This window comes from Triturus cristatus, chromosome 12 (genome assembly GCF_964204655.1).
Source record: "Triturus cristatus chromosome 12, aTriCri1.1, whole genome shotgun sequence".
In the NCBI taxonomy this organism is placed as follows: domain Eukaryota; kingdom Metazoa; phylum Chordata; class Amphibia; order Caudata; family Salamandridae; genus Triturus; species Triturus cristatus.
In genome coordinates, this window is record NC_140595.1 from 862,102,178 (window position 1) to 862,124,654 (window position 22,477).

The 22,477-nt window shown below is 50.0% G+C and overlaps 1 protein-coding gene across 3 annotated transcripts in view; it reads right to left on the reverse strand.

The window, feature by feature from the left end:
• The window catches only part of LOC146783128 (uncharacterized), a 389,572-nt gene that overhangs the window by 286,722 nt on the left and 80,373 nt on the right, over window positions 1–22,477 (reverse strand). For all 3 annotated transcript variants that reach the window (XM_085639291.1, XM_085639289.1, XM_085639290.1), the window contains one exon: window positions 18,256–19,339. In XM_085639291.1, the coding sequence (XP_085495417.1) occupies window positions 18,256–19,339 (1,084 nt within the window). The remainder of the gene's footprint in view (window positions 1–18,255; window positions 19,340–22,477) is intronic.

Sequence of the window (22,477 nt, forward strand, 5' to 3'; positions counted from 1 at the left end):
GGTGTTTATGGCCCTGGAGGCTGTATCTGCTGCATCTAGGGCACAGTGTATAGAGGTATTAGTTATTGTTTTTCCCTCTTGAATCAATTCATTAGCCCTAGTCTTGTACTTTTCAGGGAGATGGTGCATGATGGTCTCTAGCTCATCATAATGCGCCCTGTCGTATCGGGCCAACAGCGCTTGCTTATTGGCGATACGCCATATATTGGCGGCTTGTGACGCAGTGCGCTTCCCTGACGCGTCTAGGAGCTTGGACTCTTTGTCAGGTGGTGATGCTTCGCCTGACGCCTGAGAATTTGAGCGCTTCCTAGCTGTAGATATCACTAGGGAATCCAATGGTGCAGGGCCTTTAATGTATGAAGGGTCTGTGGGGGCGGCTTTGTATTTTTTCTCTGTACGGGGGTTTAGGACCCTGGCTCTGACTGGGTCTTTAAAAACCTCAGGTGCATGTTTAATTACTCCCTTTAACATAGGTAGAATGGCAGTAGACCTATGTGCATCGTCGAAGGTGTCTAGGAGAAAATCTTCCTCCACTGGGTCAGTATGTAACTCCACCCCGTGTTAGTGTGCTGCCCTTTGTAACAAGTGGTGAAAGCCTAAGGAATCCTCAGGTGGGGATGGCCTAGATGGGTAAAGGTCATCCTGTGGGACATCTGGGATGTCCGGATTGTTATAGTCGTGCCATGGGTCTGGAGATCCAGTAGGGGTGGGATCTTGTGGCACATCTGCTGGATCATATTAAGGGTCTCCTAAATCATCTGGGACAGGAGACAAGGTTGGGGAACGATGAGGTGGAGGGGGTGGAGGTGGGGAGGGTGGAGGAGGTGGAGGAGGCGGGGAAGGCACTCTGAAAGGAGAGGTAGTAATGTCTTTCCTTTTTGGAGGTGGAGGTGGAGCTGGTTTGTCCAAGTGTCTCTTTTTTGAAGACAATGTCAAGTGTCCAGTTTTAGGATCCTTGGTGAGTGTCTTTTGCAGAGGATCCGGCGTGAAAAGTTCTTGCGACACTGATTGTTCGGTCGGCGCCGAAGTTTTCGGTGCCGACGGCTTTTTAGGCTTGTCTAAGCCGTGCTTCTTTGGGACCTCCGATTTTTTGGTCGGTGCAGAGGAAGGCTTCGGCACGGGAGTGTCGGTGTCGAGGGCCTTGTGATGTTTGGTCGACACCGGAAGGGCAGGTTTCGACACCGAAGGCTTTGGTGTCGGGTTCGGTGTGGAAGTGGAGGCTGATTTTTTCTTCGGTGCCGAAGGGTGTTTTTCGGTACCGCTGGTCGGCCGGCTCGAGCCTGAGCTGCCGGAAGGCTTAATAGGCTTCTTTACCGGGCCCGAAGGTGGGGTGTGAGAAGCAGTATCCTTGGTCTTGCCTAGGCCCGGAGGCGAAGGTGTGACCGAAGCCTTTTTGGGTATCGGCGTGGGAGGGGGAATTGTACTCACGACCCGCTGCACCGGGGTGATGTCCTCCACATCTGAGTCGTCGGCCTCGGAAGCGCTGGCGAGGTCGTCGTCCTCCTGATCGATGTTCTGCTGTCCCGGAGCTTCGACGTCGTCCCCGAAGATGTCGACTGGAGCGGAGGTCGAGGAGTGCGCCATGTTGCGTCTAGCCCGTCGATCTCGAATAGTCTTTTTAGAGCGAAAAGACTTGCAGGCGGGACAGTCTCGGGCCTCATGTTCAGGGGAGAGGCAGAGGTTGCACACCTCATAAAGATCGGTGTGGGGGAACTTGGACCCACATCGAGGGCACTTCTTGAAGGGAGTTCTTTCCATCAGCCGAGACCGGAGCCGGAATAGGCCCGAATGCCGCCGTCGACGACCGGAATCGAAGAAGTGCCAAAGAGAAGGTGATTAGATGATTTATTGTCTGAAGAAACTCGATGAGCGAGGATTTTTGCGTCAATCGTCGAACTGGAAAGTTCGGAACCGGAGCGCGAAGTATTACATCCGAGCCCGATGGCGGAAAAAAACAATCTGAGGATGGAGCCGAAGCCCATGCGCAATACGAACCAAAGGAGGAGTCACCAACCTCGTGACTTCCAAAGACTTTCCAAGAGGAAAAACAAACTGCAAACATCCGGGCCCAACACCAGATGGCGAGCTATGCACAGTGTATAATCTGCAGCTCATATGCCTCGAACCCTGTGGTTTTTACTGTGACTTTCAAAGGTTTTTTAAATGCTAATTTTTAACTATGCCAACAGAGGTAGGACATGTGCAGACAGAGGAAGAAAGGCGCAGAAAGAAGCAAGAGAAATGCAGAAAGTGGCAACAGAAGTCCAGAAAGACAAAAGCAAGGTGCAAAAAGAAGCAAGAGATGTACAAAGAGAGGAGCAGAGAGAGGCCTTTTTGCAAAGTCATCTTGTGCCCCCAACTTTTTGCTGACGGGTACAGGTGGTAACTGACTGACTAACCAGGCCTAGGGCCAGTGCTATGCTAAAAGACACTTAGAATACAGTGAAAACACCTACATACACTAGGGAACACTATGCGTTGGGGTACCCCTGTGATTGGCATGAACTCCTGTGTAAGGTCCTAGTACATAATAGGGCAGGGGGATTACACTGAGGTCATTAAGAAGGTCATACAGACAAAAGTGTGGCTGGCGAAATCACGTTCTCAAACAGGGCTATGGCGTGAAGATGCAGGTGAAGAGGTGAAGCTTGTCGCAGCAGCCACGGGTACCAGGAGACGTCGAGGACGATCAGGACCAGGAGGTGAGCTGTCCCACGAAGGCTCTTGCTGTCGGTGGCGTCGAAGTCGAGTCAGGACCCAACAAGCCTTGGCAAGCGGAATCCACGCAGGATGGAGGACTTGCTTCTGGTGCAGACCAGGAAGGTCTGGGGTGCTTCTCTTTCACAGAGGAGCGGGTGCCAGTCTGGAGGAGCCGGACCAGCAAGGTGAAATCAAAGGTTCGTCGTCGCAGAGGTCACTAGCCAACGGGCCAGAAACCGGACAACACGTCGAGCAACTCAGGTGCAGAAGGGCCTCACGCAGAACACGTGAAGTGTGGGGAGCTGATCTTCATTGCAGATGGTGCTCGGGATTGGGGCTTCTCAATTCCCCAAGCACAGCCTCGAGGGAGCCTCGGAAGTCGCGCTGGTCAGTTACTAGCCACTTTTCCCAAGTCGCCGGTCCCACGTCCCTCGTCACCTCCACGGGTCTCAACTTCGCTGGAGATGTGGATCGGGGTCAGAGGTGTCTGGAAGTCTCGGCGCTGGTCAGTCTCTGCAGTCGTCCCTCGTAGGATCAGTCGCAAAGCAAGCAGCGGTCGCTGGATGGTGCCTGGTTGCCCAGGGTGGTCACTCCTTGGCCACAAGGGAGATTTCTTCAGTCTTCTTCCTGAGGTCGAATGTCGAAGGTCCAGAGTTTCTGTTCAAGTTGCAGATTTAGGATAATCCAATTTAGCAGGGCTCAGCTAGCTACTGACATACTGGGCTAGTGGGCTGGGCTACCTTCAAGGTCCCTCCTATGGGTGGGACCAGGAAGGGGAGTGGCTACACCCCCTTTCCTTTGTCCAGTTTCGCGCCAGAGCTGGGGCTGGAGTGCCCCAGCGCCGGTTTGAACTGGACTATGCATGGGACACCTTGTGTGCCCCAGGCAGTGTCTAGTTTCTTTCATCCCTCCCTGCCCCAATACACTAAGGCCTGTCTGGGGTGGTGCTAGCACCTCCCAAGGCAGGAAATCTATTGTCCAAGCCTCCCTCGCTGGAAGGTCTCCCAGCAGCAGGAGGTCAGACTTGTGTCTGTGGCAGCAGCATCCATTTTGTGATGCTGGGGCTCTGGTTAACTTTAACCGGGTAAGTAGGTTTCAACATTTCTTCTCCCTCTAGAAGGGAGGAATAATATCCTCATGGCCAGAAATGGTATGGGGGTATTATTCCAAAGTGTTAGACACCTTACACAACATGTTTCGATAAAGCCAAACCATAGTTACCATAACCGTTTAAGATTATAAGGTACTTTAAGAGTATATGGTAGGCTATATCATAGAACAGCTATAAGGACATGGTTCCGAAAGCTGCAGACAGGCTCAGCTCATGCTAGAGCACCATCTCACATGTTACCAAGCACTCTGCCTCCAGGATTGTTAAGGCCTGCCATAGGAGTGGCTGATAGGTACACATAACTTTGCCCTGCAAGTATTACGCGCCTCATAACGCTATCTATATTTTTGCCTAATTACGCTGCTATCCTATTGCTATTTGCACATTACTAGGCACCTTGCACCTTTGTTAGCAGTTTGGGGACCCGGGGGACTGTTCTGTCTGGGATCACGAACAGCATCTTTTATTGTATTTATTGTATTTTATTGCACTTTTACTGTGTTCTTAACTCTCATTGTACTCACTGTTCTGTATTGCTCTGTTGCTGGTGTTGGGGCCGCCCTGTTCCGTCACGGCTGCTGTGCCGATTGAGCGGAGGGCGGTACCTGCAACACTCAGCTATACCGCCTCCTCCTTTCCGCTTCCGGTGGCTCGCGCTTTGGCGCTCACCGGAAGGGTTCATAAGTACCGATGGGGCGGACGCGCAGCGGACGCGCGCAGTGGGTGCGCCGCTGGCACGCCGAAGGCGCGCCTAAGGCAAGCCCGTCTGCGCCCGTCCGCGCCAAGTCCGTGCCCAGGGCCCTGCATAATACATCTTCAACAGTGAAATATACGAGCAGAGCTTTACACGCCCTGGGACATCCTAGGGAGCTGACTTGCTGTATTTTAAATCCCGGGGAAATGATAACTAACTGTGCCTGTGGATTCGCTCTCCCCCTCCCTACACCAGTGAGGGCATTTCGCGCCTATGAGCAGTTAGAGGAGACCTTGCCACAGGCCCAGTCTGTTTTCCATAGCGGACTCATCAATGCTAGGTCCTTGGGCAAGCACAAGTATGAAATTGCTCATACGATAGAGTACCTGGCCCTTGATATATTATTCATAACAGAGACTTGGGCCGATGCGGCATCTGACCCCGACTTCATCACGGCTATACCCACAGGATATAAAGTGATTAGGGAAGATAGGTCTGCTAAGCGTGGGGGTGGAGTCGCCATTATCTTTAGGGATCAGTTTCCGTCAGCTCATTATTCCATCTCCTCCTCCCTTTATGAAGGCCTCCACTTCTCGCTGACACTTCATCCTAAATTAACGCTCAAAGGAATTCTTCTTTACCGCCCACCTGGTCCTCGCACTACGTTTTTAACCAATCTGGGCAGTCTATTTGAATCAGCTATTTTAAATTCCGATTTTATCATCCTTGGGGATTTTAACTTTTATTTAGAGGATGCAGGGAACAAAGATACGAGAGAGCTATTGGATAGTTTTGGTTCCCTTGGACTCTCTCAATTGGTGCAATCCCCCACACATACTGCTGGGCACACACTAGATGGTGTGTTCTCCTCAGTTCAGGGTCTTATGATCAAGGATACGCTTCCTTTAATTTGGTCAGACCACTCCCTAATCAAATTCACGCTTCCCATGCCCAGCGAACCCAAGGAGGTTGTCAGTAAACATTCTGCCTCTGTTGGGCTAGCATGGAACAAAGCAGACTTACTGTCCTTTAATGCTCGGTTAGAATCCTCCTATCCCCCCATACAGGACCAGGTAGACCCGGCTGTGGCTAGCTACACCAACTGGATACAGGTTGCAGCGAATGCTTCAGTCCCTCAAAGAACGCTCTCAGCCAATAGGTCTACACCTTCCGCCCCCTGGTTCTCTGACTGTCTTCGTCTTGAAAAACAGCACTGTCGTCGTTTAGAAAGACGGTGGCGGATAAACTATGATGAGTCACAGAAATCAGCATATAAGACTGCACTATCCAACTATAAAAAACTCCTCATATCTGAAAAAAAAAGATATTTTACCTCTCAGATCGAGTCTGCTGCCAACTCCTCTAAAGAACTGTTTGCAGTGATTAATAAGTTCTCGACACCCATTAATTCAGGCAGGAGGGTCAATCAGGAATTCTGCAACGAGGTGGCCGAGGTTTTTAAATCTAAGGTTTTAGATATTTTTAATGCTTTTAGAGAAGTTTTCTGATCCCAGCCCAGCTTTATGCCCAAACAGCCCAAGCACTAACAAGCATCCACCATTTGTGTTCTCTGCAATCTCGATAGACACAGTGAGAGATTTTGTCCTTCAAGCAAAGTCGGGTTCACCTTTAGACCCCTGTCCTCCAAGGGTCTATCAAGAACTGGTACATTCGGTGAGTCCTCTACTCACCGATATTTATAACCTGATGTTTTCCTCTGGTGTTTTCCCGACCAACTGGAAGCAGACTTCCATTCTACCTTTACTAAAAAAAAAAACACTCTTGATGTGACTAATCCCACCAACTACCGGCCCATTGCCAGACTGCCGCTGCCAGCAAAGATAGTGGACAAAATAATGAACAACCAACTGTCCCTATTTATCAATACCAATGGCCTATTGGATCACACCCAATTTGGCTTCCGTAAGGATCATAGTACAGAGTTGGCATTGATTAAAGCCTCCGAGGAGATCAGGGCAGTTATGGATGGGGGAGGTGCAGCAGCTCTGGTGCTCCTCGACCTCTCTGCAGCATTTGATACGGTTGATCATCGCCTTTTGCAGAGATGTTTGGAGAAGCTAGGATTAGGAGATTCAGCACGAGCACTCATAGCCTCCTTTCTCGCTGATAGAACATCCACCGTATCCATGGACGGCTTTAATTCAGATCCCTATACCCTCCCATGTGGTGTCCCGCAAGGGAGCTCTTTAAGCCCCACTCTATTCAACATATATGTCTCTGAACTAGCGCCCCTTATTCGGGATTTTGGTTTCAGTCTGACCACCTATGCCGATGATACTCAGATTGTGGTGGCAGCCTCCAAATCCCAACAATCTTCGGCTCCGCAGTTCAGGAATTGCATGAGCGCAATTAATAAGTGGATGACAGCACACTGCCTGAGGCTCAATTCCAGTAAAACAGAAGTCCTAATCTTCGGCAGTATTCAGCCCCCTTGGAATGATCTGTGGTGGCCCGTCGAGTTGGGCTCCCCGCCCAAACCGGTGGTTAAGGCAAAGAACCTGGGCGTGCTTATGGATGCCAAACTCACCTTCCATCACCACACAAATGCGGTAGTGTCGGCATCGCATTTTCTTATCAAAAAAATTAGGCAAATATTTCCTTACATCCCCAATCACACCAAGAGAACAGTAGTCTCTTGCCTTATCTCATCTAGGCTTGACTATTGCAATGGTCTTTTCCTTAACGCCCAGAAGCAACATCTGCACAAACTACACATGATCCAGAACTCAGCAGCTCGTCTCATATTGGATATTCCTAAATATCACTCTGTCTCCAATGGAATTCGCTATCTTCACTGGCTTCCTATACCCCAGCGCATTGATTTTAAAGCCCTGTGTATTGTCTTTAAGGCTTTGCACGGTATTGGTCCGTCTTTCTTGCAGGATCATTTTTCTTGGTACTGTCCCATCAGACAGCTGCGGTCCACTGGAGCTCGATTACTTGCTGTTCCTAGAATTTTTAAAGCCCACTGGGGTGGACGCAGTTTCTTTTACGGAGCGTCTAAATTGTGGAACACTCTTCCTTTTTCCCTCAGAAATGCCAGCTCCCTGACGATTTTCAGGAAACAACTGAAAACTTGGCTCTTTCAGCATTAGGGGCAAAGTAATCTTGTATCACTGTTATGTCTAGCGCCAAGACACCCCCGGGTATATGTGCGCTCTATAAATTCCTGTAACATAACATAACATAACATGTGTCTATATATAAGGTAGGTATAGGAATACTACACCTAAGCAAGGGGGGATTACACGACCTTGCCCCAGCTGAGTGATCAGCCAGTTGTGTCATAATGGAAGGCCAGGCCAGGGGTGGCATAATACATGCTGCAGCCCCTGGTAGGCCTAGGGTACACGTATGCCCTGGGTACCTAAGGTACACTGTACAGGGGCCAATAAGGTGATCCTAACCAATTGGGTTATGCACCTAAAGTATATAGTATCAATTTAGAGAGAGAACAGCTGGGCTGTGGGTCTGATTAGCAGGCCCACAGCCATATATCTAAGTCGAAAACCAGTGAAGCAAAAGCAAAAAGTGGGGGTGAACATAGAAAGCAGACCCTACTCTCCTACAGGAGCAAACCTGGAAGATGAGTTTTGTATGTTTGAGGAATGCTGCATGCATATCGATACTGAGAACACATTATCAAACATATTACTATCCTCAAGAAATGACTGCTTTAGATTCTCAGCTCAGGTTATAATCTTTGTATATTCTTTGGCAATAATGATGTCGTTCCCAGGCCATGTCACTGTATTATCTTTCTCTCAATAACTGCTGCACAATTGTACATTAATTAAAATTGGCTACATAAGAATTCACACATTTGCGGACAATGGTGGAAACCTTTTTTGACTATCTGAATTAGAATACGCTTTGGAATAATTTCTCACTAAGATAATGACTTAGCGTTTGGTGATAATCGGTAGTATATATTTGTACTGTTGATTTGCGTTACTTGCTTTATGCTGTATTTGGCATGGACCATTAAGATAAAGTTAATTATACCATTCAACTGTACACTATTTTATTTTCCACTTTTTTTTCACTGTGTGTGTTTTTCACAACAGTTGTCAGTCACTTGAAGCACACCCCACCTCCCGACAGGCACAGGCTGGATTAGCAGAGTGCAACTGAATCAGCCTTTAGCCCATGAGGTCTTCTTCAACAGATGGAGGGTCGAACACACCCCAGCAGCCAAAACCTTTAATCACCAGAAGAAGCTCACAGACAGAACTCTCTCGATCCTACCCACCTACAACTGGAACCAAATCTCACCCAAGAATGGTAGAAACACACACATGCATAGCGATCTATCACTCCACCTCCTCTCAATGCATACAAGGTCACATGTTTGCAAAGGCAAGGTATCAGCAGTCTTTAACAATCATGCATGACACCAACACCCTTCTCACACAGGTCACACTAGAAACACATTTTAAAAAATTCATAACTCAAAAGTAGCATGCTGGGGGGCGTGGCCAGCAACGAACGAAGATGGCCGCAGCTTAAGAGGGCTCCGTGCCTGTACTATGCCCGCCGCTTAATCCTGTCACTAATCCGCTGCAACCTGTGAGTTCCCGTAGCGGCGGTGCTCTAGGAGTCTGAGGTGCCGCATCGGGAGAAGATCCGACCCCGGGCGGACGTCCAGGCGCGACGCGGCGGGCCCGGCAGCATCCGGCCCGGTGACCGCGTGGGAGCCGGGGCCTCGATTTAGCCTTTCCCGGAGCAGAGGTCTGCGGAGGGCGACGGAGGACACAGCGGCACCCCGGGTGACCTGGTGGCGCCGGAGAGACGAGCGCTCGGAGGTACAAGGTGGGCGGCGCGGTAGGCCCCCCCTCCACCGGAGCACAAACTGGACTGCGGAGTGACAGCCCGGGGCTGGTGGCGGTGAGTGGACGATATCCTGGGCCCGGGGAGCGAGCGCCCGCCATTAAAGCTGGAAGACTGCCTATGAGGCCTTGACCGCCCCGGGAGGGGTGCGACAAAAAGGGATACGGGCCCCTGAACGGGGGGTGCACTACCGCATTGTGGCCTGACGTGCAGGGACCGGCTGTCCGGACGCCGAGAGGGGCCCATAGCGCGGCGGGGACGCCGCTCTCCGGGACTGCACTATATACGCTGGCCGGACTGCAGGCGTAGGACCCCTTGCTTGGGCCCCGATAGACGCCGCTGTTAAGCTCCAGGATATTCGGAACGGGCGCTGCTCCGGGGTCATTCGAGGCGCTGGGATGCAGCGTCGCAGCGAGTGGGCGCCAGAGTGACAACCTGCGCAATTGCTGGAGGGGGCAAGCGGACGACCCGGGCGGGACCAGGTTGCACAGCAGGAGGCAGGCGGCATACATTCGGGGCTGGGGCGATCCACCCCCCATGCACACTTGCCCACCAAAGGCCGGTGAAACCGACAGGCCGCGCGAGGGAACACCCCCGTGGCAGGCGGCGGCGACAGCCGGGTCTCATCCGTATTAAGGACTTTTGGGGGGGCTGGACTCCGCCCCCGTCTCCTGGACACGATGGGGAGCAAGGGGCAGCGCTCGACATCCCACAACAAGCTGGCGAAAAACGCATATCGCACAGGGCGCACCGAGGCATCGCCTCCGCGAGGCACGGCGGGCTCGGACCTGTCGCCTGCGACGCCGCCGGAGATCACACTCAAAGACGTGATGGCCGCACTGGCGCAGATGAATGGCACTATGGGATCGATCTCGACGGAGGTGGGGTTGCTTCGTGCTGACATCTCCAAAATGAATGAGCGAGTCAAGGAGGTGGAAGCCACCACAGAGACCTTGACCAAGGACGCTGCAGTGTTCAAAAGCCAGATACGTGCACTGGAACAGACGCAAAAACAATTGCTGGATAAGCTGGAGGATCAGGAGGGACAGTCGAGACGGAACAACATACGCCTAGTGGGTGTACCAGAGAGTGTCCGTGGCCCGGCCCTAGATCTCTTCGTCGAGAAGCTGATTTTGGATCAACTGCAGCCTTGTGGTCTCTCCAATTTCTTTTCCGTGGAGCGGGCGCACTGAGTTCCTGGGGGCAGGCCCCGGCCGGGCGCCCCGCCGCGGCCGATCCTGGCCAGAATATTTAACTTTCGAGATCGGGACGCTATCCTGCAGCGGGCTCGAGTTGCCCCCCCACTAAGGTTGGATAACTGTACTATCACTCTGTACCCAGACTACACGGCTGCGGTGACCAAGCAGCGTAAAGACTTCCTGAATGTGAAAAGGGAGCTGGGTAGTCGTGAACTCAAATACGCCATGCTATACCCCGCGAAATTACGCGTTGAAGCGGAGGGGAAAACGTGTTCTTCAAAACGCCGAAGAGGCCTCTGACTGGCTGGAAGGCTGGAGACCAGCACGCGATGTTCGGCGTGCAGATCCGGCACGCGGGTTGCGGGTTGCGGCCGCAGACAGCGTTGCCCTCCGGTGACAACAGTCCGGAACTAGAGGACGCGGCACTGACGCAGGACATCCACGCGGCGGACTGAAGAGGGATGGCAGGTGCATGGGCTTCAGCTACACGAGATGCTGCTGCTGGTCCGGTGTGTGGCTCGGCCCGCGCTGGGGTATATAAGACTCATAGATTTTTGGACTCTCAGACTCTTGCAATGAATAGTGTTATGGCTCGGCGATGGCAGAGCGGCATGTAGAGACTCTTTTCCCCCTACGCAAGTATACATTTATGGGAATCAAGCACTCTGCTGAGTTGGGGTGGCGGGTAGTTCAAAATCCGCCGGGCAGGGAAGCAAGGAGGGGGGTGGCGGGGGGGGGGGGGGGGGGGGGGTCACAGTTTGCAAAAGTTACTATTGGTTTACTTGGAAGTGTTGTTGTGACGCATAGGACACTACTGTATGGCACCCACAGCGCTGCAGCGATTAGGGCGACATATACCTTGGGCGGATCCAGGGCGGTAGGGGCGGATGGGTTGTGATGATGGACCCCAATGGCTGAATCAGGTGTAAGTGTACATCTTCCCCTGGCGCCCGCCTCACGCCTCACGGTGCTGTCCTGGAATGTCAATGGGCTGGGCGATAAAATTAAACGTGGGCTGGTACTGCAGCATATCAAGCACAGAGGTCCGGCAGTTGCACTGCTCCAAGAATCGCATTTGACAGGCTCGTCCAGCAAAGCCCTAGATAGGTGGGGATACAAAATGGTAGTACATTCCGACTTCACCAAGGGTTCGCGGGGAGTGGGGATATTGGTGAACAAGCGCTTCCCGCTGATAGTCACTGACTCCCGGAAGGACGACCAGGGATGTTTTGCGGCAATCACCTGCCAATGGGAAGGGGAGACATACAACATAGTGGCAGTCTACATCCCTCCCACATTGCATCAAACCGCTTTGCGTGAGCTGGGGGAGTTCCTCCTCTCCCTTCCACATGGCGACTTAATAATAGGGGGCGACTTCAATGCCACCATGGACACGTCTCTACATAGGCAGCCCTCTAGGGGGCCCAATGCGGCCAGCCTTCAGTTGCAGGAGTTCACAGAGGCGCCTGGGCTCGTAGATGTATGGAGACCTCGCCACCCCGCTCATAGACAGTATACATTCCACTCCGGGGTACACAACAGCCTTTCTCGACTGGACTACATTTTCACACTAGTGTCCGGGACGGGAGGGGGTGCGGAGGTGACGCACCTCCCTAGAGGCATATCTGATCACTCTCCTGTCCTCCTCACATACACAGCGGTGGCCCCTCGGGGGCGTAGGGTCTTCCCACTGTCTCCTGGGTATCTCAAGGTCCCGAAAATCGCCAAAGGGCTTCTCTTGACAACGAAACAATACTTTGCAGAAAACAAAAACACGGTTTCATCCCCGACGACGTTGTGGGAGGCCTATAAAACGGTCCTAAGGGGGCAGGCTATCTCGCTAGTAGCAGATCACAAAAAATCCCAGAAAAAGGAGGTTGAGGGGCTGGAACAGAAGGTGTCACGGGCGGAAGCCGCGCATGTGCTGCAGATCGATGAACACACGACGCATCAGATGCATCTGGCGCAGCAGGAATATAAATCATATGTCTGGGGGATGGCGCACACCAGGCTCAAAGACACTCGGCACACTGTCTACGAATTGGGCGATAAAGCGGGTAAATTGTTAGCATGGCTAGATCGCAGGGAACGGGCCGGTAGATGGGTGGCGCAGATCCAACTGGCTGAAGGCGAGTCTACGACAGAGCCGCAGCAGATAGCGGAGGCATTTGCGTTGCACTTTAGCGGAATTTATACCCCGAAAGCCACGAATACCGTGGACGACAACTTGGCCTTCCTCCGGGACATATATATGCCGGCCATGGCCCCTACGGCGGTGGCTGCCCTAGAAAATGACCTGACCCCTGAGGAGCTAACAGCAGCGATCGCTGCGCTACACTCCGGGAAAGCAATGGGGCCGAATGGCCTGCCTGTAGAATTTTATAAAAAGGCAGCGCCGCAGATTGTGCCCCACTTGTTGAATATGTACACGGACAGCCTGGAGAGGGGGGCCCTGCCGCGGGACCAGAGGTTGGCCATGATAGTGACTATCCACAAACCCCAAAAACACCAGCACGAGTGTACCTCCTACAGGCCTATCTCCTTGATCAATGCGGAAGCAAAGATCTTGGCAAAAGTGTTGGCCACCAGGTTACAGGTATATCTTGCCACCATAATTCATCCGTATCAATCTAGCTTCATGCCCAACAGGAACACCGCCCTGAATCTGCGGCGTCTCCACGGGGTCCTGGCGCGTCAGCACACTATTGAAGAAGAGGCTGTTATTCTGTCACTTGATGCCAAACTGGCGTTTGACCTCGTGGAATGGCCCTTTCTTTTTGCTGTTCTTCAACATGTGGGGTTCGGTCCCAAGTTCTGTGCATGGGTCCAATTACTCTACACACGCCCCTTGGCGCAGGTCGTAGTGAACGGCCACGTATCGACCACTTTTCCGTTGGGACGTGGAACGCGGCAGGGGTGCCCCCTCTCGCCGCTTCTTTTCGCGCTGGTGCTGGAGCCGTTAGTGGCCTGGATTCGGCAGGACCAGGCTATCCGTGGTCTCAAATGGGCAAGGGGCTGGGAGGATCGCATATCCCTCTACGCGGACGATATCCTGCTCTACCTGGCGTCGCCGGCGAGCTCCATTAACTGTCTCCTGGACGTTTGCACGTCCTATGGCCGAGTGTCCGGGTATACCATTAACTGGGACAAATCGTGTCTCTATGTGCTCCGGGGCCCCCCGCCGCGGCTTCCACAGGAATGTGGGATGCAGATGGCGGGAGATGGTTTCAAATATCTGGGGATCTATGTCACCACCGACAGGGCACAATTCGTCGCAAAGAACCTCGCGCAGCCCCTTATGCGGCTTCGCTGTGATGTCAGGCATTGGCGGTCCCTGCCGCGTACACTGTTGGGAAGAGCGGCCCTTTTCAAAATGATGGCTCTCCCCCGTTTCCTGTATGCCCTACAAAATACGCCCTTTCTGGTCTCCCACGCGTATTTCGCAGCAATAAATGCTGAGGTTACCAGCTTATTATGGGAGGGCAAGACACCACGAATAGCGATGCGTAAACTATCGAAAGGCTGCTATGACGGCGGCATTGCCATCCCAGATATCAAACTTTACTACTGGGCCTCGCAGCTAGCGGTGGTAAACCAATGGCTGCACGCGCCAGGTGATGATCCAGCATACCGTATGGACAGGCATCTGCTGGGCGAGGGCGGCGTCATGGGGGCATTATATAACAAAACTAAGCGACACACCCTGACAGGCACGACGGCGCACACTGTGCAGATATGGCATGAGGCGCAGAAGCACCTGGGCTGGGATGGAAAGATAACACAGGCCATGCCGCTGTGGGACGTGCAGAGGCTGGGTAGACTGCACAATACTAAAGGATTTCGACAGTGGGACCTGATAGGGATCTCGCGAGTGGGGGACCTCTGGCGGGAGGGAGATATGATACCCTTCGAGCAGTTGCAGACTGAGTATGACATGGATGAGGCCGAAAGATTCAGATACCTCCAAGTCAGACATGCGCTCATGGCGCAGATAGCGCCGGGCACTCGACTGGCGGAGGCCTTGCCCTTGAAGGATAGACTCCTCACGGACCACCTTACCAAGCGGGCCATATCCCTGACATATCATAAAATCATAAACAATCAGCCGGACCCTTTGCTGGTCCTGAAAGCGAGATGGGAGGGAGAGATCGGTGACTGTGACGAGACGGAATGGCAGGGGGGCATAGCTTCCCCCAGGGAGGTGGCGATACCATCCACACTCAAGCTCATACAGCTGAAAATACTACACCGCACGTACTATACCCGAACTCTCCTCTATAACCTCAAGCAGACAGACTCACCCCTCTGTCTTCGGCGGTGCGGGCAGGAGGGGACCCTCTTTCATACCCTGTGGATATGCCCCATAATCAGTCAATACTGGAAGGCGGTCATGCGTACACTTTCGCAGGTAACACACATTACGACGCTTCCGGAGCCCAGGAGGTGTCTCCTCAATATATGGGACTCCACTGATCTAAACCGCGCACTGCAAACATGGGTAACAATAGGCATGATGGTTGCAAAACGAAACATAGCGCAGAAATGGGGGTCCAGTCAGTCCCCTACCCTCCCCCAGTGGTGTAGAGACATGGATTCCATCATGGTGGCTGAAAAGGCAGTGTATATCCATAGGGGATGCCCCAAGAAATGGGCACAGATATGGGGGGCATGGAATAGCTACCGAGGAGACATTTGCGAGCCCCCGAGGGACAACTCTGATTCAGAACTTAGTGAATAGGCATAACGAGGGGATGGACTGGGAGATGGAGGGTCGCCGTTGTGGTCCTGGCTGGAGTGCTTATACTTCCAGTAGAGATACTATACCTGACACTGATGGTCGTGCTGTTTTTGATGTGGACTGATATTATGTATACTGATGTAATGATTCTCAAGCTATGCTATGTCACAGATTGTTCTTTATGCTCTAAGAAAACCAATAAAAAGTTTATCCAAAAAAAAAAGTAGCATGCTGCCAGACCGCAAACCTTGTCAGCTTGTCATCCGTTTGAGGCATGATATTAATGCATTTCCAGTACAACACCATACAATATCTCTAGTGTTACGGAACCAAAGTAGGAAGCGTGGATGGGTGTGTGTGTGTGGACCATGAGGCTCCAGTCCTTTTCTTCTACTTTTTGCAGCATTTCCATAAGAGACTTTAAGTGCCTGACAAAACCTCAAGTCTGTGTAAGTCAAAGATTTCTGGCAGATGCTGAAGAGTGATGGTGTCATGACAACTGTCTGAAAGCCCTGTGTATAAGAGGTTGTGACAGTGAATCTAGCAAGAGGATTCATCTATGGGGGGCATATTGTGTAGCATGAGGCAGGACTGTAGCTGCTGCCCCCTCAAAGTTTCTGGGTGTTGACAGTGATGTTTGAGAGGTTACAAATGGCAGGATTATTGAGTTAGTGTGGCTTGTCAAATCACCAAGCAGGGCACCGCTGATGTATCTGTTTCTGCATTTTTTCACAGACTTTAGTCGCACCCACAAATGGACTATCAAGCTAAGCACAGAAACGACCTATAGCAGAGTCTTTCAACCTCTGCTCAGCCCATATTATACCACCAAGTGGACCCTGAAACATGCAGATCAAGGAAGAGCATGTTGCCCGCGCTCTCTCGCATCACTTTTCAGTATTTCCACTTTCTGTTTTGCAGCCGGTTGGTGCTTAGCCTTATCATTCCCCCTGCTGCGGTTCTGACTTGAGCATGGGGCCTGTGAGCATCAGCAGTAGTGCTGCACAATACCATCCTTTGATGTAAACTCTGCTTGATGGCCCTGGATCTTCTAGTGTAATACTCAGCCACATCATTCACCCCTAGCATGGTGCTGACTGGTGTGTGAAGCCATCTAAGCCTCAGAACCAACATACCCATCCATATCTAGATGTGAAACCTCCTGCAACCCACAGACTGAGCCCAGCGATGCCAAGTCCATGTGAAGATGCATCTGACAGATCCAATGAGTCCCCAGACTGCATAATGCAGCCAGTTTTACTCTTCGTTGGAGAAAAGAAGTAACCACAGGCTCGCAAAACCAGTGCACGAGTCACAGGATCCCCATCAGCGGCCAGTTGAACAATTTAACACCCTCTATGAAACCTAGAAAGACTGAACTGTGAGCTTTTGTGCTACGTGCTAGTCTAAAAGTCCCCTCACACGACTGCATCCTTGTGACCAGTGTGCACAGCATCTCATGAACATAAACCTGACATTGGAAGAATCTTAACAGAGTATGAAGAATTAATGCAAACAAACTTCCATAAGTTACTACACATTTTTATTAATCTAAATAAGGTATTTTCTCTATTATAAAAGAGGTCACACTTTCTGGACATTATATTTATTATAAGAGATACGTGCGCCAAATGAAATTAGACGGTCTAGCGCACACCACCCTCCAAGCACTGACTGTCTGACTTTATTACCCACTGAAAAGACAAAACTTGAAAGGAGATACTTTACAATTCATTGAGATTGCAGTACTATCTGGCCGCTGTCATTCCGGGGACAGGCAGTATTTGTCACAGGATTGCCTAGATATTCTCGAGCTCCACAGGCCCCACAGAACTGACCCTATGCCAAGTTATCAGTGGTTCAAAACTCTGTGGCAAGGTGGGTCCCAAACGATATGTACTAGATGGCTCTTCCATGGCTGTAACTTGAGATTATCTCTTACTGACCTCTCTCTCAATTCACAGTGAACAGTGGGTGCTTATACAAGAGATTATCTTTGGTTTGGCTCCGATATATTAGCAGCAAGAAATTCACCTGTGCACAAGTAAAGAAGAGGGTATCGGGGACATGAACAACCGCAGTGCTCCCCCTACCAACAGCACTTCGAGGACCCATCTCAATGGCAGCATCTCCTGCTCCCTCAGCCCCTTTTGTCTCCTCATTGCACCATGAAGTTTGATATCAATATGTGTTACAAGGAAAGAAATTCAAAACCTCACAACTTTCAGCTGCAGTGATACCACCTTCCAGTCTGGATCTGCCAGAATGTGCTTCAATTTGCACAGTTTGCATACGCCTCACTCCTGCTTGAACTGAGAACTTTCTTCAAGTCACTTAATTAGTATCTGGCTTTCATTAGCACTATGATGGGTTATGTTTCTATAGCGCCTGCCACTATCAAGCTTCCACTTTAAAGTGCTGTAGGGAGATCATGACTGTGCGAGGAATGACAAGAGGAAGGGAGGGGGGAATTAAGGAAGGGAAGGCATATAAATCAAGAGAGCTTAGTTCAAAGCACTGAGAGGGAACAACATTTGGCCCTTTCACATGTATATGACACACATCACTGTTCCATATAGGGAGGGTAGGCGTTTTATAAATGTTGCAATAGAATACAATAAAGTTGTCTAGTCGCTCAGCACTTGAACAAATGTATAGTTTTTTAACAAGCCAATAACAATGCTTTCGACTAGGAATGATAATAAAAACCTGTTTTGGCATAGCACAGAATTGAAGGTAGAGAGACTGGCACTCATAGGACTGGAAAATGAGGTCAAACACAAACCCCAAATCCTGTCCCCACATCATTCTGTGTCAGCCAAGTTCTGTCTCTAGGGCAGATGGGGAGGAGGGGCTTGTAAACCTACACTTGTTCTGCATCGCACAGTATCAGAGTGGTGCTTTCTTAAACAGGTGAGAACTGTGCTTTGTATCACGTTATACACTAGCATTTATTGCTTACCTGCGACTGAACTTTCAAGCCGCCGTCCTTCTGCACAGTGCTGGGGATCATTGGGCAATGGATCGTCTTCATCAGGTCTAAACATTATCTGTTTGATTACGCCCTGTGGTGTTTTCTTAGGGGTTTCTTCCTGATTTTCATTTTGCACATATAGTGAAGAATGTGGATAATCCCTGGGAAACTGATCTTCGCCTTTTTCAACATTTGCAAGGAGACTCGAAACCTGGGAAGACAATTCAGTGAAGTCGTTGCTTTTCTCAGCAGCTGTCTCTCCCCCGTCTTCTCCACTAAGCCAGCCCATGGAGTGCGGAGTGTCTAAGACAGATGTGGCATCCCCTACTTCAACCTTCACTATGTCCACGTTGTCATCCAAAAATCTGTCAGAATGCTTCCCCTCATTGCTGCCCCTCTCAGGGTCCATGATGCCATCAAAATCTAAGGATGAAGGATTCTCTTCTTTAAAGCTTTTCACCTGCTCCATATGGTTTTCACAATCCTTCCATCTGTTACCATCTGTAATATCCGTGATGACTCCGCAATCCTTGAGAGATTGCTTCTTGCCTTCTTCTGTTTTCACAATGTGGTCTGAATCCTGCTGAAGCTGGGAAGTTGATGACCTCTCAACTTCCATCTTTCGAGGCTCAGTGGAGTTCTTGGATTTTTCATTAGCTGGCTCATCCCAGACTATGGCATGCTGAGCACCTCCCAGTTTAATTACCTCTTTGTCCACAATGACATCACTCTCTTTGGCAGATGGTTCTGCCCCTTTGCGGGGCCTCACACAATTCTCTTGGTCCATGCAATCCCGGGCTGACGGTTTCTCCTTTTTGATACTCTTCACCTTGTCCACAGTGTGTACACGATCGCTGGCAGAAGGGTGCTCCCCTTTGTTGCCGTCCACGGGGTACATGCTGTCCTCACAATCCAGGGCCGAACTTGCCTTCTCTTTAACCTTCTTACCCTTCTCATTAAGGCCTTCACACTGCTGAACTTTTTTCCTGGTTGAATACTTCTCTCCATCTTCGATCTGTGCACCCCTCCTATTTCCTCTCAATGGTGCCAGGTACATCTTCACTGATTTCATCTGCAACAATAGTTATTTCAAGGTTACCAATGCTCAAAGGGTCAAAATAGATGAAAAAAACAGAGCTAAAGAGAGATATGAAAGAAAAAACAGAGGCTGGGGGGGAACGAGGAGGAAGCGAATTTTATAATATATGGGGTCACATATTCAACCTACTGGTTAGTGTGGCCACTGACTTCTCTTTACATTGGACCCAAGTGTTCAGATGCCATGCAGTCATTAACTGCTCTGGTATGGAAGATAAACAGCAGCACACAGGTACAGTATCTGGGACTGGCTCCGTATGTGTGACCAGTTGCCTTTTTCCTGTAAGTTCTCGTCAGTCAACATAAGCTGTAGAACAGCAGCGGAAGCATCAGCAGGAGACTCCCGGAAAACTAGATATGCACTGGCAAAACTGGTAATGTCGAATTAGCTGGGGTCCCTGCATGCGACGAGGCATCTGTAGAGCTTTATAGTGGTAACTTAAAAATCTCCGACACACTTGAAGTGAATCGACAAAGCTGCATGTGCCTATTCCAACTTGAAGCAAAATATACAATGTGCTGACGCACCGTGTTCAGTTTACTATTCACTGAAAACCATACCTGAAAATGTATCTCACCTTACTCCGTTTTGGCAGTTTCTTCGCTTTTATTAGCTTCAAATCAGATAAATCCAGTTCAAGAGTACGAAATTCATTCCTTGTCAAAACATTCACGTACCGCCATCCATATTTGACATTAAAAGCACAAGCAACACGTTTTGCAGCCTTCGCCGGCTTAGTCAATGCTCTTTGTACAGGTTTCGGATTAATCTTGGTATTCTGCCCTATTTATAAAACCCATCACTTCTGAATAGTCTGATGGTGTGCAGGGTTATTATGTGCATTAAGCACATGGAAAGAGGTAGGATGAGTGATGCTACTCCATTTCTTTTTGTTTAAATCTGTTTTATTGTATTTTCAAGATAGTTGTTTCAAGTTACAATTCACACAGGCATTACTTACGAGCATAGCTGTGAAAATCCAAGTCGCTGATTATATTACATGTTCACGGTTACATTATATTGCCTGCTACAACATGACAAGAGGTTGGACAGTTCCTTGCTAACATGTGTACAATAGTCGCTGTTAGTGAACATCGTCAGATGCTGTAGTATAGAACATGTATCAATTACAGAGATAAACAGTTTTACTAAAAAACAAACATAACATTTACAACATGCACATTGCATATGGCTACCAGTGGAGAAAAAAGGGAGAGGGAGGAAAAGGAGAAAGGGGAGATGACCACCTGTCTCCCCCCCACCCACTAATTGGTTGGTCGCACCCACCCACTGCTGCATATCATTTGCATGCATTAGCGAGTATGAATAGGTTCCCCTAGCAGTGACATCTGCTGCCCCCCTGAGCAATTGCGGCTAACTCGGTGTGACTAGCCTGTGTGCTCTGCAGGATCTGTCCCCGATCGAAAAAACGGGACAGGTCTTGTGTTTCTTACCCCTACGGTACCTCCCCAAAATACAGACCTACCACGTAAAAGTAATGTCCCGCTCTGTGTAATGCATCAAACGCTCCTGTACTGCTATCCAGTAGAGCGCACGTTGGAGGTAGCCACACAACATAAGCAATAGATCAGCATTTACCAGCTGCCAGGGGCTGTGCACAAATTATTTATTTTCTCTGTGGTAAGATAGGCTTTGTGTAAGACAGAGTTGTATCAGGCAGAATCTAGCATTCCGAGGGATGCTGACAGGGCTTTCTAGCACCACCTACCACTCTTTATCAGTGTGGGGGCAGCCCATGTCAGTCTCCCACCTGCCATGCAACTGCACAAGAGTAAGCGATGTGTGTGATTTTTCCAGTCAGCAGATTAGGTGTTTTCTCGCCTTAGAATATGTAGATATAGTATGGTGAGATGCATGGGTGGTTCGTTGGTCATGTCACCTCAACTGTTGCTCAGTGCTCTTACGAGTGAGGCATGAAATAAAAACTGTCCTGGATGGAATCCACGGTCTGTCACCAGGATGTCATAGGGTAAGAGGGTACCATCTCTATAAAGGTCGTCGATCGTCTGAACGCCAGCTGCCTCCCACTCCACAAGCTCTGCTCTAATTGTGAACCTGTCACCTCGCGGTGTGCCTAATATTGGCAATGCTGAGGCATATGGAGTGGTGCAGCACATAATGGATAAACACCGCCTGTAACAACAGTGAGCAGCATGAACAAGCAGGAACTGTGGCAAAAAGGGCCGAGCGCATGGATGGAAAAATTGTAGTAGGTCGGAGTGACTCCAGGCAGGCAATGTCGTGGCTGTGTCAGCTAAATTAGTTGCAACAAGCCAACACAACACCGACTGCAATTGCACAGCTAAGTAATATTGTTCAAAGTTGGGTACCTCCAGACGGCCGCGGTTGGCTGGTATAGTTTGCCTAACACTACTCAGAATCAAGATTTGTTCCAGATAAAGTCATGTATCAGCCCCTCTAGTGATCGAAAGAAAAATGTGGTGACATAAGGGGCAGGTATGCAAAATAATACAAAAGCAGAGGGAACGCCACCATCTTAAGTAACACCACTCGGCCCATCACTGACAAAGGCAGTGTTCTCCAGAAGACCATCTGGAGCTGCAGTGACGAACGTAGTCAGCTTCCATCCACGTTAACAGTTTAGTGCATTGGGAAAGCTTGAGGGCCTGGGATTCCAGGCGCCAAACTCCATGTTTCAGACAATTATACGTTTATTGATCATAACTGCAACAGTAGATCAGTCATTGCCTACCCTGGTTTTTAGAAGAACAAATGTTACTTACCTGCAAACTGTGGTTCTCCAGTATTGGTGTCTTTCATAGATTCACATGCTTGAATATTCCCCGTCGTCGAAGTGGGAGTCCCACGGTATATAAAAAAGCAATAAGTGTCATGTATATATATATACATCCATAAACCACATAAGAGCATATACATATGCAAATAAACTTTATATATAATTCAAAATAACATATCAAGTGAAAATACCATAGGATAGTATTGACACATAGGAAAGCATAGAGAAAAAAGAATCACTTTACTGACATATCCTTGTCGTTTTATAGTCCAAACTCTAGCCAATCAGGCGCAAGCACCCTCTAGAACCTTCTCCTCAGAGGCTCAGGCCCT